General features: G+C 35.7%; 1 protein-coding gene across 3 annotated transcripts in view; it reads right to left on the bottom strand.

Annotated features, from left to right (window-relative positions):
• Nucleotides 1-1,017: 1,017 nt before the first annotated feature.
• Nucleotides 1,018-27,056, bottom strand: part of CLHC1 (clathrin heavy chain linker domain containing 1) — a 37,436-nt gene continuing 11,397 nt past the window's right edge. Inside the window, exons 4-12 of one of the 3 annotated variants that reach the window (XM_032411176.1) lie at nucleotides 25,276-25,409; nucleotides 23,087-23,288; nucleotides 22,863-22,975; nucleotides 22,388-22,481; nucleotides 20,898-21,004; nucleotides 13,649-13,823; nucleotides 7,258-7,460; nucleotides 2,695-2,874; nucleotides 1,018-1,330 (exon numbers count right to left, since the gene is read on the bottom strand). In XM_032411176.1, the coding sequence (XP_032267067.1) occupies nucleotides 1,134-1,330; nucleotides 2,695-2,874; nucleotides 7,258-7,460; nucleotides 13,649-13,823; nucleotides 20,898-21,004; nucleotides 22,388-22,481; nucleotides 22,863-22,975; nucleotides 23,087-23,288; nucleotides 25,276-25,409 (1,405 nt within the window). In that variant the 3' untranslated portion in view covers nucleotides 1,018-1,133. The remainder of the gene's footprint in view (nucleotides 1,331-2,694; nucleotides 2,875-7,257; nucleotides 7,461-13,648; nucleotides 13,824-20,897; nucleotides 21,005-22,387; nucleotides 22,482-22,862; nucleotides 22,976-23,086; nucleotides 23,289-25,275; nucleotides 25,410-27,056) is intronic. The other 2 variants (XM_032411173.1, XM_032411174.1) reach the window with 2 other exon arrangements.

Raw genomic sequence — 27,056 nt, 5'->3', positions numbered from 1 at the left:
GAATATGTATTTCTGGGACTTAGACAGAAATAAGTTATCTTCTACGAAATTCCTCCATTATGTTATATACTTATATTACACACATATATCACTAATCCTCATGACAAACCTTTAGAGGAAGTATTACTGCCCACATTTTGCAAAGAGGAAGAGGTAAGACCAGAATTTGAATACAAGGCTGTCTGATTCCAAGTTCATATTCTGTCTGCTATAAAGTAAAAAATAGACACTCAACTTAAATTTAGTAGGGGAAAAGGTGACTTTTTACTCTGACTCCATCTGATAGCAGCTCATTGTTACCATGTTCCGTGATCAAGGCTGACATTCAGCTGGTATGGCATAAGGGCTGAAAGTTGTTATGATTATCTGTTCTGTTTGACTGGGGGTGCCCGTGACATATTGATCACTAAATATTTTTAATATCCTACCTGACCATGACACAGAACTCTGAGTATTCCATCACATACTTATTCAGACATTTGAAATCATCCAAAACCACTTCTCATGACATATTTTCCATACCTACAGGCATCTCAGGTCTACTTCATGCAAAATTTGGCTGGTCTTCTCTCTAGGTAAGAACATGCTAAGATTCCTAACTTTTAGAGTAGAAGCCTAGCATTTGCCATTTACATATACCAAAGCAAGGGACACATCTTTAAATCAGTAGTATGAAATTACTAACTGTAGGATTTCACCAGTGAGTCCAACCTTGAAATTACATCCTGCCTTTCTTGTTAAAAATCAGTCTCAAAGCATTCGTTATCTGGGAAATTAGTCTGACAGGATACTGTTTACACCTTCCTCAGTTCTTGCTATAAAACTAGATCCCCAGAAAAGAATATATCTAGACATTAGCTTATGCCCTTAGATAGAAGTGCCTAAACTGAGTTTTATACAAAGTTATATTCTTGGATTTTATCAAGATTCAATATCAGAAATGACCATATGGAAAAAAAAAAGCAACAGTATAAATGTTTCAAGGACAAATCATCATAACAAAAACAGCATGATTTATTTCTGAGAGCTTCATACTTTAGATTTATTTATAAGTTAGTTATGCCAAAACCAGCTTGCCCAACCAATACACATAAAATGTTATATAAGCTCCCTCAACTGGTTAAGACATAGAACTACCAAAAAACATGTTCCATTAAGTTGACTGTATCATCCTCTTCAGAAATTTCTGTTACTCCAGCCTGAGATCGAAGAATGGACATGATGTCGTGAGATAATTTGTCAAAGCCATTCTGTAAACATATATTTGCCATTTCTTGCCAGTTTTCTAATGAGAAAAATGGATCATTTATCATAAGATGTTCAACTACACCTGAGGAAAAAAATTATAATATTATAGTATGGCACTTATTCTTATTTGAAAACTCATATTTAGCAATTCTTCCGAAATAGAAAGGGGTATCATTTCAACTATTAAAGTTACTATTAAACTTGATCCATATAAGTTTAATCTGGAGTGTTTCAGCCAGTTCATGGTAAGTAATCAAGTGTTAGTCTCTTCATCTCTTTCATTAACCTTTTCATGTCTCACTTCAACCCTCTACTATCTCTCACATTCCCACACTTCTACTCATCTCCCATCTCCTTCTTGGTTGAAGGCTACATGGAAGGGGTCTCAAAAAATGAAGAATGAGGGCTCAGCCTTATTCAGAGTCTCTAAGGTACCACTAGACACTATCACATAACTGGGGGCCTACAGGTCTAGTTTTCATGATCCTTCAAATTCTTTTATAAATTCCCTAGTAGTGCTGATCCAAGGGCTTGAAAACCTCTTTGGCAAACCCTTCCTATCTCTGGATAGAGAGAGACCTCTTAATGATGGGACTTCTATAATAAATATTTTTCTAAAGGAAATAAAAGAATGATTTTATTAAAGAAAACTCATGATATTACTTACTTTTGAAAATCAATTATGGTGACCCTCTTTGGAATATATTTATTTAGGGAACCCATTTCTTATCTATTACCTGCATTACTGATGATACTTAATGAAAGAGGATCTCTTTTTAAAATATTGTCAGCACTGTTATTTTATTTCTACCATGATTATTATTTTTCTGTCAAATAAAGTATTTTATTTGATATCTGTAATGATAATTTCAAAATTATCTTCCCAAATATGTTTTCATGTAATTTGCTATTCATTCTTTAACCCCATATAACAATTTAAAATCAAGCTATCTGCTCAAGTTCCTATATTAAATTAGAGAAAGGAAAGAAAAAAGTGAGATGTAATTAGTTATTCTTGATCCCACTCCAGAGTTACATTCAGAGTAAACATCATATGGAAGTGACATTTACCTATGTATTTGGTTTAAGAATAAAAATATAGAGAGATTATGTCTAAATAACATTTTAAATATATATAAAATTACTAAATATACATATTTGTTAAAATACGTACAGTTTTTAGAGTAGTGTTCGCCAGTATAATTATTAAGATGTTCCCCTAAAGCTACATAAAGATTCTCTCTTTTTTGTAATTCCCTCAAGAAACACATACTATTGTCGACAGACTATTATTGACAGAGTAATCTTTACATTTATAAACTCCCAAAGTCAATTCCTGCCAAGAAGGAACTCTTAGGAAAAATTAGTTAACTCAGACATAATAATCTTGAACCTTTCCCTAAATAACCCACTACTTTCTCTTCTATAACATTTTACTATACTTACCTTTCCCACCTTTACTTATTTCTTGAAGTAGCTTAATGCCAACTTTTTTCATATCTACAGAAAACAGATGAAGTATAGCAAGGCCAAAAGATAAAGATGGTGGTTTCCCGTTCCATTCTCTAGTGAGACACTGAATTAATTCAGTGTGAGGACATAACTTTATTAACTGCATCAGGTCATCTGAAAGCAAAAAATAAAAAAACTATGTCTCAACATTCTAATATGATACATCAACTACAAACTGGGACCAGCTAATGTCTACACCTGCCAATCAACACTTCTTCCAATCCTTCCAAAGTCCTCAATGAACTCAACAGTACTCTCTCCAATCAGGGGAAAAAAAAAAAATCAATGCTCAGCATAGCAAAAAAATGAAAGAAAACTACTTATAACACACACTACCTGAAAAACAAATTATCAAAGAACTGTGGTAGAATAGAAAGGACTAGATTGGCAATCAGGAAACCTGAGCTCTAATCACAGTTCCATCAATCACTTATTCTTTTGGATCTCAGTTTATGCACCTTAAAAGTGCTAGAATTGGTCGCTCCAATTTCTAAAGTTCCATCAAATACTACATTATGTTTGTCTACATCTTGTTGCTCATATTTGGACCAGTTCCTAGTAAGTATAATTTCTTTCTTTCCGTGTCTTGCACAGAAAAAGGGTCTCAGTAATTTTTTTCCCTAAAAATATCAAGTATTTAGAAACTCAAAAATGAAGACTTTAAGAAGCTATCAGCCAGTTCAAGTAGCTAGAGGTGGAGCCATATGAAGTTGCCTGTATTTGACCATTTTTGACTCCAAAAAAAGCAAATTCATATGGTTTAATATACTAGCTAACTATTGAGTTCATCTAGTACTGCAATCATGATTTACATTCTTAAATTTATAAACTTTGTGTTAACTTACTAAAGTTTTTCAAGTAAAAATATTCTTCTTGGGTCACAACAGAGGTAGTTTTCAGAATAATTTCTGAGAGCCTTTCAAGAACTATCATAAATGTAATTTGCACTCTTTTTTTTTTTTTTTAAAGATTTTATTTATTTATTTGAGAGAGAGAATGAGAGAGAGCGAGTACATGAGAAGGGGGAGGGTCAGAGGGAGAAGCAGACTCCCTGCCGAGCAGGGAGCCCGATGCGGGACTCGATCCAGGGACTCCAGGATCATGACCTGAGCCGAAGGCAGTCGCTTAACCAACTGAGCCACCCAGGCGCCCTGTAATTTGCACTCTTGACAGGCACAAATTTCTGTACTGGGAACTTAAATCTATTAAATCACTGCATTTAATATTCAATATAAGTGAGATATTATTATTCTCATATTGAAAGTGAGGAAACAGGCTTAGAGAAGTTAATTTTCCCAAAATTATACACATGATATAAAGTAGAACAGTTCATCTGACCCCCCCCCGAGTCTATGACCTTCCAATCTATAGTAATGCTCCTCCAAAATAATAAATAAATGTGTGTGCATTGTATGTATGTATGTATACACACAGGCATGCACACACACACATAAATACATAGAGAGAAATGGTAAAAGAAGAAACAAGGAATAACAGAATATAATTCTATATCAATAAAGTCAAACAATTTTTAAAAAATTTCCCTAGAGAACAGGTAGAAGTTTATGATTTGGGTCACTTAAATTGGCCTCCACTAAGGTGAAGCTATTTTTATAGCACCCCCAGCCTCCAACATTTCATAACTCACACATCTCACTCTGCTTCATTCAATCAGGTATTCAATCGCCTTCTCCCTGAATTGATTAATTAACCAATATTTACTCAAATATGTGCAAGATATGGTCTCTGACTGATTAGAAAGAATACAAATTCAAATCTCATGACCTTTCCCCTCTGCTTACCACACTTTGGAATCCATTTCGTTATTCCTTGGTTGACATATTATTAATCATTTTTTTATCTCATGGATGTTCTGTTTTAATAAGATTATAAAGGCCTATATACCAAGTATGATATCTGTTTAACACAAATATCTAGAGCACTGGTTCTCAAAATATGGTCTAGGGTCTACAAAGTCAAAACTATTTTCATAAAAAATTTTTTATGAAAATAGTTTTGACTTTGTAGATTATTGTTATTTTAAATGAATAAATATTTTTAAATTTTCTGCTTTAATGTCTAATAGGATAAATATCAATAGACATAACCCATGTAAGTAAAAGCTCTTTGGGATGTTCAGTGCTTTTTAAAAGTGTAAAAGAGACCTGAGACCACAATGTTTGAAAGCCTCACATCCAGAATAACCCAATTTCCAGATAGGTATATTCACTTGTTTAATGATAATGGGAAGGTGAACAAACAAATCATTTCAGGCTTTATTCTAAAAATTATTAGGGGGAAGAAATAATTTTTACTTTTATTTATTTTTATTTTTTTTTAAAGATTTTATTTATTTATTTATTTGAGAGAGAATGACACAGCGAGAGAGGGAACACAAGTAGGGGGAGTGGGAGAGGGAGAAGCAGGCTCCTGGCTGAGCAGGGAGCCCGATGTGGGGCTCGATCCCAGGACCCCGGGATCATGACCTGAGCTGAAGGCAGACGCTTAACAACTGAGCCACCCACCCCAGGCGCCCCTAATTTTTACTTTTAAAACAGATGCTCTTTTAGTCACACTTATGCTTTTGGAACAAATTTCTTAGAACTTTTCTATTTTTGTTTGGTTTTGGTTTTGGTTTTTAAATTTGTAAGTGTATAACTGATAGTCTAAATCTAAGAGAGAACGTTTTTTTCTGAAACCAGAAAAGTATTAACAAAATGAATCTGTCCCCCAAGGCCAATATGATACCATGGAAAGCTGTGGTTGTTTCTCATTAAAAAGTAAAATAAGGAAAGTAATTTTTCAAACACTGTTTCCATTTTGTAAGCTTAATTTTTCTCGTTATTATTTTCATCTTATGATGTGCTAAATAAATTCTGAGGATAAACATCAAGGTTCTAATTACATAAGAGTGTTATTACTTTGTAAATTATTACAATATACATCTAATTATTTTAGATTGTAATGCACTACTAGAAGAACAGAACAATATAATAGTGAGTCAATCATGTTTCTATGCACTTATGCAAGGCAAATTTTGCAAGCAAAACAGAAACTTAACATTTCAGTCAATAAAAATTCTAAGTGTAATTAAACCTATATTCCTTCCATGTCTAAACTGACTAAAATAATCTCTTATCTATGGAAAAATAATACTTAAAACAGAAACTGAATCTGTACACTTAGATAATAAAAATAAAATATGTAATTCATTCAACAAATATTGAGTAGGACCTACTATACCAGATTCTGTTCTATTGCTATGTGTGTGTAGGTAAATTACTTATCTCTTTGAGCCTTAGCTTCCCTGTGGAAACACAGTTTTTTTTAATCTATAAAATAGGGATAATAACAAAACCTACTTTATAGTTAACATAAGGATTAAGTAAGATCATGCATGTAAAAAGCCAAACTATAGTATCAAGTGTGCTGTTATATAACAAATAAAGAAATTCATAACTTTAAAAACTAGATTCTAAAGAAAATTCAAGTTATTGTTTGAAAATGATCAGATTCAATAGCCATCAATGATCCTCTTTCCTGGAAAAATATGCCCTAAAAGTGCTATGTTTTATTCCATTTGCAACTTCTTAGAATTGGGGTACAAAGCCTGCAAATCAGAATTGAGACATAGGCCTAGGATGTGGGAGATGTCAGGATGCCTATACATTTAGGTTACTGATGAACTAGGCTCAAAATAAGAGATCAGCTCATTCAACTAAGGTTACCCTAAGGTTGACAGTGCTCTCAGATCATTGCCCAACTGCAACCTAGGTGTTTCAAAGTTTTGAAATGAACATTATTTTACTAATTCTTCATTTCTAATGCTTATATCATAGTCTAGAACATTTATGTAACAAATAAGTTCAGCTATTTAAAAAATAAATCCTTTAAGTAGCATGGTCTAAAATATCTGCAAAATAAACTGTGTACTTCAGAGGGAGACAAGCAGTGACACCCAAACATCCACCTTCTCCAAGGCTGTGAGGCCCTCCGCCCCAGGACAGCCCCAGGCTCAGTCCCCAGTGCCTTTGCCAGACATGTGAGACAAACAAGATCTCCTTAGGAACAACTGGCCTTAAGGCAAAGACCACCCTGATAGGGCTGGCCACGGCTACCCAGGACCCTCAATCAGCACCACGGACTTGACGAACTTCACTCTCTTGTTTCACTGTTCCCTCTGTGCAAGCCTTGGCTCATTTCCCTCTCTGGGCCTCAGTATCTCAACTTGTATGATGGGCCTAACAGTGCCTACCTGATGGAACTGTTGTGCAGATTGGCCGGAAGGACATGAGGATACCCTACCCAGAGTCTGGCACAAAGTAGGTACCCAATAAAAGATAGGTTTTACTAAAAACAAACAAACAAACCTACATATCAGTATATATAGAAAAGACTTTATAATGTAAATCCAAAATACTGCCTACTATCATGGGTGATCTTACAATTAAAGTCTAGAATTCAAATGTATACAATTAAGTAGACTGTTTCACTCACCATAAGTAAAGTCCTTGAATTGCTGTATGTATTCCATGGCCCCATGAATCTGACCCTGTTTACATAGGCAAAGAAGAGCTTTCTTGTGCAGGCCACAGTCACTGTAGATCATCTGAGCTAAAGCCAGGCACTTGGCCTTGTTGTAAGTATCCTGTTCCCCATAATCACAAATCACATCCCCCAACTCTTCAGAAAATGTGAGCCTAGAGCAAGCAGATCAATAGGTATACTTTAGAGAGTTCTTGATGAGTGGATGAGAATAAAATATTTGAAAATTCAGCACAGGAGAACTGGATTTTCTATGGTCTATAAGAATTCCAAGTTAACAGGCAATTGATGTAGAAGAAATCAAACATATCTAAGATTTAACAACAACAAGAACAAAAACAATCAGCATGTATTCTTATGGGGGAAGACATTTAAGCAAAACAGCTCAAGTTTTTAAAAAATCTACAAACACAGTTAAAACTCTCCTAAAAAGACTGGTGGGATTTAAAATGACAAGGTAAACAAAAATTCTCTTATAACTGGGGATCTCAATGTTCTCAGCAGTTATCTAGATTCTAAACCCTATTGAATATAAGAATTCATTAAATGTTGGTTAACGACAGTGACAACAAATTTTAGCTCAATATTAGTAACAGATCTTGCAAGTGTTTGCAAGAAACGTGTGACACCAGTGTTATTTTTTTAAATTGATATAGATATATACAAAACAACAGGGGGGAAAAAGGATATAAGATGTCCCTACTAGGAGACACTGAAGAAGTAGTTCTTTTGAGATGGCGCACTTGAATAGGTTTCACTTGTCGTCACATTTTATTTTTTTATTTTTTTACTTGTCATCACATTTTAATGCGCCATCTTCAAACAAAATTGAAGCGAACCATCTGCATTAGCACATTACCTCCAGCTAGAAATGATCAGTATAGGCCAAAACACATTTGGGTGTGATTAAAGATATTACTTCTAATCATTGGTTGTATGGAAATTTTACTTTAGTTATATTTTTAATAGCTACAGAATACTGGTGCCTGTATACATGTAACAAAATGCCAATAACATTAAAATGAAACCCAGAAACCCCTACAAAATGTCTGTTTACTGAAAATTCAGGAAATAAAGCCTACCGTGTTTATTGGGGTGGCCAGAGAGAGGTGGGTCTAAAATCAAAAGGCAGCTTCTGATTATAAATCAATTATTTACTAAGGAATTACCTGACTTCTACATTTTAGTACCAAAATACAGGTATGGTAGCTACAGTCACAATGTTTCCTAAGGCTGAACAAGTAATTATTTCAGTCTTTATAGTGACTGTATTCCCAAAGCAAGATGATAATACCAGTATTTTAGTTATTACTTCTCTTATTAATACCATAGTTTTATTTTTTAAGAAGTCACCACCATTATGTTGTTCCACCTGAAAGAAGGCCAGAGCTGAGGACTGAGGTTGCTGTGTCTCTGTTTGTCACTTTCCAAAAGGATGATGAGGAAAGAAGAGTATGATTAAAAAGAAAAATTTTTAAAAATAAATAAAAAATAAAAAAAATTATCGAAAGGGAGGAAATGGGTCAAGCCCCAAAAGAATGGAATTGACCCTGAAGGAAAAAAGGGGAAAGACAAACAGGGATTCTAACCCTGGGGAAAAGGGACATAATCAAGCACCCTGCCCCTGGCTGGGAAATGAGCCTGGGCACCTCTGCCCACATTCCGCCCCACCCCCGCCACCCAATCACCTCATCCTACCTTCTTTCTGTTTCCCAAAATTCTCCTTCTTGGTTCTCCCACCCCTACTCCCAATGCTAAGAAGACTCTTTCAGGGACTTCTGAAAGTGGATCTCCAGCCTGACTCTGGAGAATACAAATGACTAATAAATAAAAGAAAATATGCTTAACTCAACTAGTAAACTAAGGCATATTTGATTATAAACCAGATTGTAGACTTTTAAGTCAAAATAAAGGCAATATATAATCACTAAATCTATGCATATTTACTTACTGTTATTTTGTAGGGTTCAGTTTGTAAAGTTAATATGTCAGAGGATATTTTTCCTCTTCTAGGAGCAGTGTCTGCAATTTAGAGACCTAATGCTAGTAAAGCATCATTTCTTAAGTTTAGGCTTTATGTGTCAAGTGATCAGACTTTCCTCAGGTAAAAATGACTAAGAGAGCCAAGATTAGTCTATAACCCAGGCTGTTTTAGGGCTGGCTCTGTACAGGGCTTCAGGGAAAGAACTGTAGAACTTTTTAAGGTAGCCATGTGGTAGAGGCCAGGTCATCGGAGTTAGAGACCAGAGGACAGAGGCTAAGAATAAAGAATGTGAATTACCTTCAGTATTCTGTTAGACCATCTCAGGATCCTTAAAAGTGGTGGTATTGTCCAAATTTATGCAGTCAAGGAATTTCATAAGAATTTAAATTCTTACAACTAAGAGGTAGAATCAGCCAAGAACTATCAGTATATGTAGGGAAATTAATCTTGTCTGAAGTGTCTCTGCATTGATAACAGGTGTTAATGAACATGCACTTTCTAATGGTGTTCTCACATCTGAACCATTTCCAGGGCTCCCTGACAAGTACATTTTGTGGAGCATGTAGAAGGTGTGACCAGGCAGAAAAAGAAAGAGGCAAAGCAGGGAGAGCAGGGTGTATGTATGAAGAAGTTTCCTAAAACATAATTAACTATTATGTGAACAATAAGTGAAGCTAACAAGAGGGGTGGGAAAGAGATACTCTGCACTGGTAAACAATAGTGCCATCAATCCAGGACAGTCTGGGACTCTCTCTCTGGGATGAGAGCATCGTGCAGGGGAAATGGTGAATTTGGAACGGGCAGCAGTAGGCAGTAGTACGCAAACTGACTACTCTATAATATGTATCCTCTGTCCCTATACATCCTGAGCCAAGAAAGCACAGCCCTTAGGCTGCAAAATAAGCAGGCCATGGCAACAAGACAGATGACGGGCAGGCCTTTCCTCACTCTGCCTTCCAATACTCAGAGCCCAACCTATGTCCGCATAGACCCAGCAAGAACAGCTTGATCTTCGTAAGCAGGCACACACTGTTTTAGTCCTCTTTACTGGACCAGTGACTCTTCCCCAGCTGACTGCTAACAGCTCCCAGTTTCTCCTTCCCCAAAGAATTGCCCTCAGCTGACTGGAGCTGCCTCATCCAGAAAATCATGCCTATCTTTCAACACCCAGTAGTCTAGAGCAGATGACGGACTAATAAAAAATACAAAAGGCCAGTCCTATAATTCAAAAAGAAACAACTCTGGTACAGTTTACGCTCCATAGTCCTCTCCCTGTAATGCTAGCTAACACTAGACTTTACCTGAGTTCACATTCCTGCTTGGCAGTTTGCCCTTCTCCATCCCATCTCACTTCTTCCCTTACAATATTTCTCGAGGAGGAGTCTATCAGTAAATGACATGCACTCAGGTGCAACTACCATGCTCTCTTTAAGGGAAGAGGGAAACTGAGTGCCAAACATATTCCTCTCTTCCGTGTTATGTAACAACAACCTTACCTTCTCATGATAATCAAAGTCGACCAGGATTCACAGAACCTCAAGTTGCAGGAGTGGAAAGCACAGACTCCCTGTGATGGTTAATTGAATGTGTCATCCTGACTGGCTCATAGAGCACCCAGATATTTAGTCAAATATTATTCTGGGAGTCCATGAGGATGTACTTGAAAGAGAGTGGATCGGTAGACTGAATAAAGCAGATTGTTGTGACTGTGGATGGCTCTCATCTAATCAGTTGAAGGCCTGAATGGTACAAAAAGGCTGACCCTCTTCCAAATAAGGGGGAACTCCTCCTGCTTGACTGCTTAGCTGGGACATCAGTCTTTTCCTACCTTTGGACTCAAACAGAAACATTGGCTTTTCTCGAGTCTTGAGCAGCCTGAAACTCACACCATTGAGGGCTCTCTTGCTTGCTGGTCTCTAGCTTGCTGAGTGCAGATCTTGGGACTTACCAGCCTCCATAATCACATGAGCCAATTTCTTTCTTTATATATATATATGTATATACATATATACATGTACACACATACACACACATAATTTGATATATGGAAATACATATATATTTATATTATATATATTAAAATAATATATTAAATATATTATTGATTCTGTTTCTCTGGAGAAGCCTAATTAATATACTCCCCATGTGGGCTACTAGGAATGATAGCTGAGCAGAGCCACTCTTTTACCTCCCAGACCCAAGTATTCTACCTACTGGGGATACACCATGTAATTGTCACTGGTTTAAAGAGTGCATTTCATCCTGAAGGATGTTACTCCATCTTCAAAGGATGGAGTGACAAGCTGGCATCACCTAGACACAACCAGAACCATCCATGAGCCAAGTTTGGGTTTCTTCTTCCTTGTCTGCTGGTCTTAGGTCACCCCACCCATGCCGGAGGCCATAGGTGTGACATGACTGTGGAAGTAGTGTCAGTCAGTTGGTGGTAGTTTACATGGGGTCTGGGCCACCTATTTCTGAAGCTAACCTGTATTCTCTGGATCTGCTTGAGCATGATCTTGATTGTACCTGATTTTAGATGGACTCTCTGAGCCCACCTGACCTCATGACTTGGTGAGCCTGTCAGAATCCAGTTCATGATAAGCAGCTCTCTAGTTTAACAGTCATTGGTGTTCCCTGGATAGACACTCCAACTTTAACAAGATCCAGTAGGTGTTTTTTAATAGTATATAGTTGTTTGTTACAGGTGGCAGATAATCTACTGGGATAGCTCTTGGTAGTCCCAAGCCAAATGAACACTGTTAATGGGTATCAATAATCATGGTTTGATAAAGGCATGGCAACCACAGTCATCCTACCAGAGAAGCCATCAAGACCAACAGAAGTGTAAGAGTGAGAAGAATATAAAATGGATACAGAAGAAAGATGAGTAATAATTAATATGGAAGAATCTCAAAATAACTATAAGTGACAGAGCCAGACCAAGAAGGAAAAATAATATATAATTCCATTTTTATAAAATTCTAGAAAACGAAACCTCACCTATTATGACAGGAAGTAGATCAGTGGTTACCTGGAGATGGAATGGGTGTTGAATGAGGTTGATTATCTCAGCTGTGGTAATGATTTCATGGGTATATACATATGTTAAAACTTGTCAAACTGTACACTACAAATATGTGTGGTTTATTATATGTCAATTATATCTCCACAATGCTGTTTTCCAAAAATTCATCAAATTGTACATTTGAAATACGTATCGATTATTGTATGTAAATTATATCTCAATAAAGTTGTAAAAAACAAGTAACAGCCTTAGGATCCATTGTCATGACAAGGGCTGTAGTACATCCCACTAACCCTCCTCTTACAAGATTCCCCCAGAATTATACCCACAAAATCCTGGACTAGATGGAGTGAAATTAAGGTGAGAAGCAAATACATAGGTGTTGTGCAAACAGTTGACTATAGTAGATGCTGTTTTAATGTCCTGCCCAGATCCTCCTTCCCCAGCTGCTCTGGGTATTGGCTGCCAATGGCTTACAGGTCCCCTTCTTCTACAGCCAATTGCCCTTCGCTGGTAGGAGCCACCATGCCTAGGAAGTTATGCCCCATCCAGGCAGCCCATAGTCCTAATAGAGTCTAACAGAGAGGTACAAAAGGCTGGCCTCTTGCCTCAAGGGGGACAGCTCTGTGGTGGGGTTTATGCTCCAGAGCCTCTATAAATAAGACCAAGGTTAGAACTTGCCTGAGATTACATCCTTTCTTGGCTTCCCAAACACACACACACTCTTCTCTATTCTGCTTCACTCACTCCCGTATATGGTTTTCTTGAGAAGCCCTCCCTCTATCAATCATGTACACTCAAATTCCTGTCTGAGGCTTTGGTTCTAGGGAATCTAACCTAAGGGGGCTCTAGTACAAATCTGCCAATCTGTATTGAAACCTAACTCCAAGAAGCCATCTCCTGTCTATCCTTAATGGTTTGTATGTTCTAAATGTTACCTTGGTCCACATCCATCCTGCTTATAAGTTTTCTCCTAGATTTATTCTTTACATGTATCCATAACTTATCTGGATCCAGGTTCCTGCCTTATTCCTCTGAGTAGCAATGATACTGATTAATCCTTTTCTACCCTTACCAATCAACTTCTAACCACCATTAAGTGGTCATGAATCATCCGTGAACTGCCATTACTCAACTCCTGATCTGGGCTCATTATGACTAGGCCCCATTACTGCATGAATGCTTAGTAAATCTTTTTGACCAATTAATTGCAATAGAGACTGGAGATAAATGTTCAAATAATGTACTAATAAAAAACTATTGAAATCTTGAGAATAAACAACTTTATTAACCAACTATCAAAATTAAGTTAAAAGCTTTACTTTGCTTACCTTTCCTGGGTGACCCAATTGATAACTAAATCTAAACGTTTTTCAGATAATCCACATTTGATTCCTTCCAGGGTTAGTTCTGCATCAATAGGACGTCTACATGCATGACTTGTGCTAAAGATGGTCTCAAAAAATAAGAGTAATGGAAAAGGCTTGCCTCTAATCTTTCCAACAGCTATAGAGAGAAGAAAAGTTTTTGAGTTGAACACTTTAAGTAAATAATAGTTTGCTTTTTCTTACTTCCTATTATTTCTTTATTTTTTTAAGTTTTATTTATTTATTTGACAGAGAGAGCTCAAGTAGGCAGAGCAGTAGATAGAGGGAGAGGGAGAAGCAGGTTCCCCACTGAGCAGGGAGCCCAATGCGGGGCTCGATCCCAGGACCCTGGGATCATGACCTGAGCTGAAGGCAGAGGCTTAACCAACTGAGCCACCCAGGCGCCCCCATATTATTTTCATCTCTGTATCTTCAAAAATTTCAATCTAGGGGCGCCTGGGTGGCTCAGTCAGTTAAACGGCTGCCTACGGCTCAGGTCATGATCCCAGGGTCCTGGGATCAAGCCCCGCATCGGGCTCCCTGTTCAGCAGAGAGCCGGCTTCTCCCTCTCCCTCTGCCTGCCGCTCTGCTTACTTGTGCTATCTCTGTTAAATAAATAAAAATCTTTAAAAATTAAAAAAAATTAAAATTTCAATCTAAAATTACATACTTATAATTTTTAACTAATGTTTATGGATTAAACATTACATTTTGGATAATGACTAAATATTACATGTTATGTGAAAACAGAGGCAGAGACTGGAGTGATATGTCTACAAGCCAAAGAATGCCAGAAATTGCTGACAGCTACCCAGAAGCTAGGAGAGAAAGATGGAATGTAATCTCCCTCAGAGCCTTCACGTGGAAATTTTAAAAGCTGAAAGAATATACCACCAGCAGACCTGCACTATAAAAAATGTTAAAGATAGTCTTTCAACCAGAAGGAAAATAATACCAGATGGAAATATGAATCTACATGAAGAAATGAAGACCAGAAATGGAATATGCTATGAATATAAGTATTTAGAAGTATATTGTTTTTATATAATACATCAAGCAGTATAAAATCACCTGAGGGTAGAATGTGATAAGTTAAAGATATAATCTACAAACCCTAAAGAAACAACCAAAATAAGACAACAAAGAATTATAGCTCATAATCAGCAAAGGAGAAAAGTGGAATCATGAAAAAATTCACCTAATCCAAAAGAAGGCAGAAAAAGAGGGGGGAAATGGTAAAAAGAAGAGGTAAGAAAAATAGAAAACAAAACTCAATCATGTCAACAATCACATTAAATGTAAGTGATCTAAACACTCCAATTGAAAGGCAAAGATTGTCAGAGTGTATAAAAAAGAAGGATGTCAAATAAATAAAATCTTAAAAAAAAAAGTAGAATACAAGTATATGTTGCCTAGAAGACACTGACTTTATTATTTTATTTTTTAATTTCAAGTTTTTATTTAAATTCTAGTTAGTTAACATATATGGTAAAATTGGTTTCAGGTATAGAATTTAGTGATTAATCACATATAATAACACCCAGTGCTCATCACAACAAGTGTCCTCCTTAATACCCATCACCCATTTAGCCCACCCCCCCTGCCTACCTCCCCTCCATCAACCCCCAGTTTGTTCTCTATAGTTAAGAGTCTCTTATGGTTTGCTTCCCTCTCTTGTTTTTTTTTTTTTTCCCTTTCCCCTATGTTTATCTGTTTTGTTTCTTGAATTCCACATGAGTGAAATCACATGGTATTTGTCTTTCTCTGACTGACTTATTTCACTTAGCATAATATACTCTAGCTCCACCCATGTCATTGTAAATAGCAAGATTTCATTCTTTTTGATGGTTGAGTAATATTCCTGTGTGTGTGTGTGTGTGTGTGTGTAGATATATAGATATATAGATATAGATATACATATACATCTATATATACACACATATATAGATAGATGTAGATATTTTCTTTATCCATTCATCAGTTGATGGACACTTGGGCTCTTTCCATAGTTCAGCTATTGTTGATAATGTTGCTATAAACATCGGACATGGGGTGCATGTAAAAGACAATGACTTTAAATACAAAGACACAAATAGATCAAAAGTAAGAATATGGGAAAAGATATACAATGCTAATACTAATAAAAAGAAAAATGGAGTCACGCTTCTAATTTCAAAGCTTACTACAAAGCTATGGTAATCAAAATTGTATGATACTGACATAGGATGGATATCTAGAGAAATATAATAGAATTAAGAGTCCAGAAATAAACTCTAAACATTTATAGTCAATTGATTTTTGACAAAGGGGCCAAAACAATTCAATGGATAAAGAACAGTCTTTTCAACAAATGGTGACGGGATAACTACATATCTACATGCAAAAAAATGAATCTGGATCACTATCTTACACCATACACAAAAATTAACTCAAAGTAGATCACAGACCTATGTACAAAACTCTTAGAAGAAAACACAGGATCTTAAGTTAGGCAAAGACTTCTTAGATACAATATCAAAAGCACAGCTATAAAAGAAAAGATGGGTAAGTTAGTCTTCAACAAAATTAAAACTTTTGTGCTTTAAAAACCACCATCAAGGGGCCCTTGGGTGGCTCAGTCAGTTAAGTGTCCAACTCTTGATCTTGGCTCAGGTCTTGATCTCATGGTCATGAGTTCAAGCCCTGCACTGGGCTCCATGTTGGGCATGGAGCCCCCTAAAAAAAAAAAAAAACCAAAAACCAAAACCCAAAAAACCCACCTTCAAGAAAGTGAAAAGAGGGGCACCTGGCTGACTAAGTTGGAAGAACATGTGACTCTTGATCTTGGGATTATGAGTTTGAGCCCCACCTTGGATGTATAGATTACTAAAAAAAAAAAAATAAAAATAAAAGAAAAGAAAGAAAGAAAAAAAAGAAAGAAAGTGAAAAGAAAATCCACAGATTAAAAAAAAATATTTGCACATCATCTGTCTGATATGAGACTTTTATCCAGGATATAAAAAGAACTCTCACAACTCAATAATAAAAACACAAATAACATAATTTTAAAATGGGCAAACAATAAACATTTCTCCAAAGATATACAAATGGCCAATAGGCACATGAAAAGATGCTCAACACTGTTAGTCATTAGGGATACACAAATCAAAACCACAATGAGAGAACACTTAGCTTGATGAGCACTGAGTAATACATAGAATTGTTGAATCATTATATTGTACACCTGAAATTAATATATAACACTGTATGTTAACTATAGTGGAATTAAAATTTTTAAAAAATAATAAACAAATCAATTGATCCACAATGAGATTACCACCTCACATGGATTAGAAAGGCTACAACAAAAAGACAGACATTAACAAGGGCTGGTAAGGATGTGAGGAAATTGGAATCCTCATATATTGCCGGTGGGAATGAAAAATAGTGCAAACAGTTTAGCAGTTCCTCAAAGTGTTAACACAGAGTTACCATATAACCCAGCAATTCCACTCCTAGGGATCTACCCAAGAGAAATAAAAACGGATGTCCACATAAAAACTTGTACACAACTGTCCACAGCTGCATTATTCATAACAGCCAAAAAGTAAAAACAACCCAAATTACTAACAACTGACAAATGGATGAACAAAATGCATTATACATCCATACAATGGAATATTCATGTTAGAGCATGAATGAACCTCAAAAAGATCATGCTAAGTAAAAGAAGTCAGTCACAAAAAAACACTTATTATATGATCCCATTTATATGAAAAGCCCAGAATAAGCAAATTTATACAGATAGCAGTAGATTAGTGGTTACCAGGGTCTAGAGAGGGAGCAGGGGGTAGAGAATGAGGAATTAATGGGTACTAAGTTTATTTCTGGAATGATGAAGATGTTCTAAAATTAAGTTATGGAAATGGTTATACAACTCTGTAATTATAGTAAAATTAATATAAAAATTGTGGAATTTTCGGGCGCCTGGGTGGCTCAGTTGGTTAAGCGACTGCCTTCGGCTCAGGTCATGATCCTGGAGTCCCGGGATCGAGACCCACATCAGGCTCCCTGCTCAGCAGGGAGTCTGCTTCTCCCTCTGACCCTCCTCCCTCTCATGCTCTCTGTCTCTCATTCTCTCTCTCGCAAATAAATAAAATCTTAAAAAAAAAAAAAAAATTGTGGAATTTTCCCCAGGAAAGCAATAAATTATATTAATAGGCTAAAGGACAAAAACCACATGGTCATCTCAATAAATGCAGAAAAAGTATTTGACAAATCTAACATTCATCCCTGATAAAATTCTCACCAACTATGGAGGTCAATTTCATCAACCTCATAAAGGGCATCTATGAAAAAATCTACAGTTAATATCATTCTTAGTGATGAAAAATAAGGTCAAAAACAAGGCAATAATATCTGCTCTCATCACTTCTATTCAACACTGTAATGAAGATCTAGCCACTGCAATAAGGCTTGGAAAGGAAGAAGTGGAACCCTTTTTTAGCAGATGACATGATTAGCTATGTAGAAATTCTAGGAATACACAATAAAAGTATTAGAACTAATAAACAAGTTTAAAGAGGTCACAGAATACAAGATCAATATTATAATAGTTAATTATATTTCTATATATTACCAACAAATAATTTTGGAAATCAAAATAAAAATTATAATAATATAAATATAAAATATTTAAAAATAAATCTGACAAAAGATGTACAAGACCTAAACACAGATTAAAAATCACTTAATTCTCTTTGCTCTGTGTCCCTTATGAAACTATAAATGCTCTGTGGTAGAAACCTCTTCTGTCATCATTCTTTAGGCTTTGGCTACTTTTATATATACCAATTTAAATCTCAGACTTATAAAAGTTAACAGTTTAACACTCAAAATGTACAGTGTCATTACTCATGATGTATGTATACAGGGTAACATGACCTGATAGTCAGTTATCCAATTATAAATAATTATTGGAATGGTTTCTTGACTTTGAGTCCACTAAATAAAAGCTACAAGAATATACTCTGCATTACATCCACTAGGATAGAATACTGAAAATTGTGCGTGCAAAAATATGAAATGGGCCATTTACACACAATTCACAGTCAAACAATCTCTATAAATATATATGTTCATATGCATTATGTATATGGCAACAAATTTTTCATGTTCAAATAAATGTAAAAGAACATTTTTTTTCAAACTGTTGAATTTAAAGGGTTTTTTGAGGAAAAATTAATGAAAAACAGGCTGTATATATTTGACATCAAAAATTTCTACTTAGAATGAAAATAATAAGAAAAATTATCTGTATCTGTAAGCTCCATTGAGTATATCCCTCCTTTATTTATACCTCTCTATTTATTTCTGAGCTTCTCATCCTTTAAAAATACAGTCAAGTTTTAAAATAAAAGGACTTTTTTTTATTCTATTCAACAATTAAGTATCATCTGTCTAATATTGGTGAATTTCTCAGTATAAGATCCACATACCTAGAAAAGTAATAAAAGTTGGCTGTTTTCCAATTTTGCTGGTAATTATACCTATTTAAGCATTCCTTAATTGCAAGCTTTGACTTTTATTAAAACTTGTAATCCATACTTTAAGCAGACCCAGTCAAGGGGAGAAGAAAAAAAAAAACCGTAGGGATATACTAATATCACTTTTAACTTCACCAATTTCAGAACACATCCAAAGGAAGAGTTCCTGGATATTTGTAAGATGTCTGAAAATTTTTAAGTAAAATACTAAATTTTTCAATGTTAAAAAAAAGACCTGAAAACTGAAAACCACAAAACACTGCTGAAAGAAATTTTTAAAGACCCAAATAAATGTAGAAATATACCATGTTTATGGGTTCATTGGGCCAAATATCCAATATTGTTCAGTGTCTATTCTCCTAAAATTTATCTATAGATTTAATGCAATCCCCAGCAGAATTTTTTATAGAAATTTACAATCTGATTCTAAAATTTTAAACAGAAATATGAAAGATTCAGAATAGCCAAATTAAATTTGATAAAGAAAAACAGAGTTTAAAGTCTAACACTCTGATTTCAACACTTACTATAAAGCAACAATAATCAAGAGAGTGTAGTATTAGCATCAAGATAAACAAACAGATCAGTGAAACAGATTAGACCTGAAAGTATAAGGACAACTGATTTTCAACAAAGGCAATTATGTGTAGAAAGTCCTTTTAGTAAATTATCATGGAACAATTGGATAGTTACCGGCAAAAAAAATGCCTTAACCCATACCTCACACCACATAGCAAAATTAACTCAAACTGAATCATAGACCTAACTGTAAACTTAAAACTATAAAATTCTTACCAAAAAATAATAATCATAATCATAGGAGTTAAAAATCTGCAGATTAGACACAGATTTCTTATGTATAACATTAAAGTCATGATCCATAAAAGAAAAAAAAAATTCACAAATTGGACTTCAACAAAATTTAAAACTTCTCCTAGAAAGATACTTCAAAGAGTATGAATGAACAGACAGGCCACAGACCGGGAGAAAATATTTTTAAATCATATATCTGATAAAGGATTTGTGTTCATACCATGGAATACTACTCAACAATAAAAAAGAATGAACTATTGATAGATGCAACACATGGATGAACTGCAAAATAATGATACTGAGTGCAAGAAGTCAGTCAAAAAAGATTACTTACTATGTAATTCCATTTATGTAAAATTCTAGGAAATGCAAACTAATCTACAGTGACTGCAAGCAGACTAGCAGTTACCTCTGAGAGGAAGCTGTGGGAGAGATGGAGATGGGAGGGGTGAGGAGGAGTCAGAGAGAAGGATCACTGAGGGCAATGAAGGAACTTTTGGGTGATACAAATGTCAAAACTTACCAAATCGTGTAAATACATACACTGCGTTGCATGTGTGTCAACTTACAACAACAAAGCTTTTTTAAAAGGAAGTGGAGCAAATTTGACAAAACGTTAACATTTACTAAATCTTGACAATGAGTATATGGTTGTTGTACGTTTCTCCACACTTTTCTGTATACTTGAAATATTTCCTCATTTAATGTAGAAAACCTAATCAAATTCCTCACTGTGACAGCTAAAGAAACTGAGTAAATAGCAGAGATAGGGCTGGAGCCTAGATCTTTAGTCTCCTACTTCAGTACTCTTTCCATTCTATTGGGAAAAAAGTACAATTTGCATACATACATGAGGTTCAGAGAAAAATGCTTACCCTTAAATTTATTCACTGTCCCAATGTTTTGAAGAATTCTTCTAGGACTGTTTGCTGCAAAACAAGCTGCCTTTTCATATTCACCAAGTGACATTAAGTCATTGAACCTACAGCCATTCCATTTCATTATACATTATAATAGTACACATAAAAAAGAAAAGAAAACTGATTAGAAATGTCTAAAACAGACTAAACACAGTAATACAGAAAAACGATATCTAGAGTCATTCACTAAGATGTTTTTTTACTCTTTCTGTAATATTCTGTCATTTTTTGTATCCTCAGAATAAAACTCTCACCTGACAGAAGACTTTGAACCTTACCCTGTACTTTATTCCTATAGTACTTACTGCAAGACATAGAAAATGGAAAGAACTTGAACTGAATTCACAATAAGCTCAGATTTTTTTCTCTCATATCGTCTGCACATGAAAAGGGATATCAGGGGAAAGAAGAGCAATCTGCTTAAAGACTCAGCCTAGGGGAAATAGTAATCGAAACACCAAGAACGTGGAATTGGAGATCAAGAGGTGTCCTTGGTATTCAGAAGCCTACGTTACTCTGCCAGGCATCAGACTCCTGATTAATTATGAGAGTAACACAAGAGGAAAAAATAATAGTTCAGTTAACTTAAGCCTCTACTCCTCTTCCTAGGGCAAAATGTCTTCAAACCAGCCCTTATCCCACAATTAATAAAACTATGGCAAACAGGATTTACAGTGTTGCAAATGAATTTGAAACCCTAGAGGAGAAAAACACCAAAATAACACTAATAAGCAAAATACATAAAACTTTTAATTTCAACAAGGGTTTTGCTCTCCTATCTAACGCTGATAAACGTGGGGATGCCTACAGTGTAAGGAAATAGCACAGGCTTTGGCGCTGCCCCAAAATGACCTTTGCCCCTCTTTGTACCATATCAGTAAGACAATCCACAATTAAAAATTGTTTAACATATGACTAGGAATATTACATATGCTCCTTACATATTGGACTCATAGCCTATAAATTAATCTCTTAAAGAATAGTCTGAGGTCTCTGTAAGCCTCTATTATACACTACATATAGTAACTTAAACATTAGGAAGAAATGATGAGAAAAAAATGACTGAATTAGTTAGGATAATCTGACTCAAGAAGGCGTTCTCAAAAACATTTCATAACATCAGGCTAATGGCTAGGAAATGCAAATATATATATAAATAAAACTTAAATCAACACTGTGAGCCACCTATATCCTCTGAAAAATCTCCTAGACTACCCATCTAATATTTTTCACACAAAGAATCTATTTTTTTAAAATTCTAGTTTATTTTCCAATTTATTTGCTAGAGTGAAATTGTAAAAATACAAAATCTAGAGACTGTAGCTCATCAAGATGCTAAATAAATGCTAAACATTCATAAATATTAAATATTTACTTAATATTTAAATAAAAAATAAATGTGGTAACATTTTAACAACGAAAATCAAAGCTTTTAAAATATTTGCCTTTCAATGTAGCAAAGCAAAATTTCAGCTTCTTTTGCCTTGCCTGGATCGTCTTCAAGCAGTTCTTCAACAATGCCTTCGTCACCTATAATTACTGAAAGCACCACAGGATATTTAAGATTATCAATCAATAGAAAATAATAAATATATATATGTTTAATTAATCAGCAACTTAATGCTATGGTTTCTAACAGCACCAACCTCTTCCTAAACTGAGTGGCCTCTCTGTTCATGTCTCCCGTATTTTCAGGTACATTTTTAGGTATTCTCTCTTTGGCTTACCACATCTACTATTTACCAATTATCTGTTAGCTGTTGAAGGAAGAAGCTCATCGGGTAATAGAGACATAACAAAAGTAAGTACATTTTTTTCTTTCTTTAAGCTCAGCCTAGGAAAATTCTCACTCTTTAGCTTTCTGGGGGGAAAACGATGTTTTCCATCATTTGTGTTAGTTAAAAAATATAGATAAATTACCAGGTAAACTTTTAGTTTTCTGAATTTGCTCCACAAAGTCTTCAAATGAGCTGCTCATATCAGATTTTACCCATGAAGTAAGTGCATTTGAAATAATCTGCAGTCTTTGATGACTACAAAGAAAAAAAAAATCAGTATACTGAACCTAAAATCAAATAGTGGAGTAACAGAATAAACACAAATAAAAGCTTCAAACTTAAAAAGTATATAATCAACTTTCATACCGAAACTGTAATTCTTTGTTCAGAGTTTCAGCTAAATCTCTCCGTTTTAATGTTACAATCATTTCCTCATCTAACTCTGCCTTCCTCTGAACTGGTACATATTTTTTCAACATAGCCTGTTTAATTTCAGCATATTTATCTTCAAGATGTTTCAGGTATTTAGTGAGAGCAACTAAATTGACAGATTCTTGGAGAGTCATGCCTACAGGGAAAAGGGAACAAGTCAAAAGAGAAACCATGTTGGGGACTCTTGTGCTCAAATGGCAAGTCTTAGCAAAATAGATCATAGTTTGCTATGTTAAGAAATAATTAAGAAATGGTAGCATGAACTTATAACTTACTGAACATAAAAAGAATTGGCACACAATTTTAAATGTGTAGCAGTTTTAAACATATCATCAATGAAGGCTGATTGTCCAAAACTTAGCATCTTAAAAAGTTTTTTTAAGCTTTTTGTTTTTCATATTTGAGAGAGAGACGGGGCGGGGTGCACAAGCTGGGAAAGGGAAGGGGGAGACAGAATCTTAAGCAGGCTCCATGCTCAGCATGGAGCCCAAGCGGGGGGCTTGATCTCACGATCCTAAGATCAGGACCTGAGATGAAATCAAGAGTCGAAGGCCACCTAGGTGGCGCAGTAGGTTAAGCACCTGCCTTCGGCTCAGGTCATGATTTGATCCCAGGGTCCTGGGATCGAGCCCCATATCGGGCTCCCTGCTCTGCAGGGAGCCTGCTTCTCCCTCTCCTTCTGCTGCCCCCACCCCCACTTGTGTTCTCTCTCTGTCAAATAAATCAATAAGTAAGTAAGTAAGTAAGTAAAATCTTGAAATCAAGAGTCGGATGCTTAACTGACTGAGCCACCCAGGCTCCCCTGCATCTTAAAAAGTTTTAATGACCTCACTGTCACACCTTGCAAACCTTTAAATATCAGTTACTCAATACCACTAAGAGCTTCTGCCTAACAATTCAGGATTTTTGTCCCAAGATTTCTAACCAAAGATTCCATTAATCTACTACAACAAACTCCAGGGTAATCTGTTTATTCTCTCCAGTGCGAAGTTTATAAAACCTGCCAAGCCCTCAGTCCTCTCTCCTTCCTTGCCCCTGTATTCATTATTCATAACAACCCATTCACACCCACTTGAAATGATTCCCTTATTCAGGCCAATTGTTGGCTTTAAAGGCATGCATCAAAATTCTCTCCCAGAAACCCGCCTGGATTAATCCTACTCAATTTTTAATCATTCTCTTACCCTGAATCCTCTCAGCATTTAATCAATTTGACTTATTCTCTACTTATTCATATGTACCTTATTTGTAGTTGTATTATCATAATTTTATATTTGAAAACGAATCTAGTCCCTGCTTCCACCAAATGCAGGATGATCGTCCAACCTCAGGTGAAATCCTCTGGTATGCCGCAGTTTGTTACTTTCAAGACGTAATTTCTTCTATTGAAACCCAATCTGACTTCCTAAAATTTCCACCTATTGATTCTGCCTCTGGATAAAAACTGGTTGAAATCCTTAAAAGTTTTGAATACAGTTGGCTATTTTCAAAGTCTCCCTTTTCTCCAAGATGAATATTTGCAGTTCTTCTATCCATGCATCATACAAACCTCTCAACATCCTCACAAATTCTAGGATATACTCCAATTTCTTAAAATGTGGCTTAGCTGAAGATAAAGAACCAGTGAATGCTGACATCAATGTGAATCAACAATATTCACTAGAACTTAATACATTATAGTTTTTTCATATATTATACCAGGGATTCTCAAACTTTAGAACTACCTGAAGGCCTTGCTAAAACACTGTTGAGCTCCACCCCACCCCCACCCCAACTCCCATCCCTGGAGTTTGACACAGTAAGTCTGCAGTGGGGCCAGAATTTGCATTTCTAACAGGTTTGCAGGTAATGTGACACTGATGCAAGAACCAAATTTTAATAGTCACTCCCTTATACTTTATATAATCCAGCCAGTCTGGAACTCTCTCAGTCTTTCAGGGTTGTTGAAGTTGTCTCATTCCCTTGTATCGACCTGGAGCCTGAGCTAAAGTTGTTTGTGAAGTCTGGTTAAAGTCCTCGTACACTTGCACACATACATATTGCAGCATATATATACTAATTTGTATGATTGGTAATAACTGAAAACAGTTGGAATTTCAAACATTTTAAACAAAATACAGTACCTGGAATAGGTTTTGAAGGATCTTTGGAGAAAGTATGATATCTTACTTCTTTTGCATCATATTCTGCCCTAAGTTGTTTCATTTTGTCTATTTGCAATTGAATCTTTGAGGAATTATTTTCAATAACCCTCTTTCTGAAAAACAGAAAGGCTTTCTTATATTTCTTTCAACTAGTTAATTATTTAATCATAAGATTTAAAGTAAAACAGGTTAAATCATTACTTTATTTTGGCTAATTATCATTTTGAACCATTATGGACTTAGGTGTTAAGTTTACAAAACAATGCCCGTAAAAAGTTAACTAACCTCAAGAGCGAGGAACAGTTTTCTTTCAGAGCATCATTAAAATCTTACACTACGATTCACAACCTTACTGGAAATTTGTACATGTTAAACATAATAATCTGGCAACAAAGTACTATGTCTATTCCCTATAGTTGAAAATTACCTTTGCAAATAAAATTATTTTTGTAGTTATATCAGCTTCCTGTGGCTGCTATAACAAATTGCCAAAAACTTATTGGTAGCTTAAAACAACAGAAATTTATTCTCCTATAGTTCCAGAGATCAGAAATCCACAATCAGTATCACTGGGCCAAAATCAAAGGGCTATGCTTCCTCTTAGAAGCTCTTGGGAAGGGCGCCTGGGTGGCTCAGATGGTTAAGCGTCTGCCTTCGGCTGGGGTCATGATCCCAGGGTCCTGGGATCGAGTCCCGCATCGGGCTCCCTGCTCCTCAGGAGCCTGCTTCTCCCTCTGCTTCTCTCTCTCTCTCTCTGTCTCTCAAGAATAAATAAATAACATCTTAAAAAAAAAAAAAAAAGCTCTTGGGAAGAATCTATTCCTTGCCTCTTCCAGCTTCTGGGGGCTGCAGGCCTTCTGGGGCTACATCACTTCAATCTCCGCCTCCATGACCACATTGCCTTCCCCCCCTTCTGCCTGTCAACTCTCCTTCTACCTCTTTAAAAGAACACTTGTGATTGTATTTAAGGCCCACCTAGATAATCCAGGATAATCTCCCTATTTGAAGTTCCTTAACGTAGTAGCATCTGTAAAGACCCTTTTTCCAAATAAAGTAACAATCCCAGGTTCCCAGGATTAGGACCTAATATCTTTGAGGCCATTATTCAGCTTCCAAAAGTAATTTTGATCCTAGAGCTGGAAGAAGGATAGCACCTCTTTGAGATAAAACTGTCTTATTCCAGAAATGGGGATCTTAAAGACCAAGAGGTAGATATAAATTTCTTTTAAGCATTATTTGAAGTTCACTGCCTAGTTTATCACTGATATGTTGGCCCTGGGAGGAAAATAACAGATTAAAATAAATTAGATATATAAATGTCAGTTTCTAGCAAATTAAAAACAAGTTTGTCAGTAGAGAACGGCTACCCACATCTGATTACTATACAGAGTTCCTGGTACCTACAGATGGCTGAGTAAGAGCCTGCAGTATTTATGAAAGAGGGACTGTGGAAATAAAATACCCTTTGGCTTTCATCCAAAGAACTTATGCTTGTGGAAGAAGAGCATGTTAAAAGTAAACAGACTTTTGGTGCGCCTGCATGGCTCAGTTGGTTAAGTGCCCGATTCTTGATTTCAGCTCAGGTCATATCTCAGGGTCAAGGGATGGAGCCCATATCAGGCTCCGCACTCAGCACGGGAGTCTGTTTGAGATTCATTCTCTCCCTCTCCCCTTGCTCACATTCTCTCTAAATAAATAAATAAATAAAATCTTAAAAAAAAAAAAAGTAAATGGACTCTCAAAAGAATTGAAAGCAGGGA

The sequence above is a fragment of the Phoca vitulina genome, unplaced genomic scaffold, assembly GCF_004348235.1.
Source record: "Phoca vitulina isolate PV1807 unplaced genomic scaffold, GSC_HSeal_1.0 scaffold12, whole genome shotgun sequence".
In the NCBI taxonomy this organism is placed as follows: domain Eukaryota; kingdom Metazoa; phylum Chordata; class Mammalia; order Carnivora; family Phocidae; genus Phoca; species Phoca vitulina.
The sequence above is the reverse complement of the archived record's forward strand: the minus strand, read 5'-3'. Positions and strand labels throughout refer to the sequence as shown.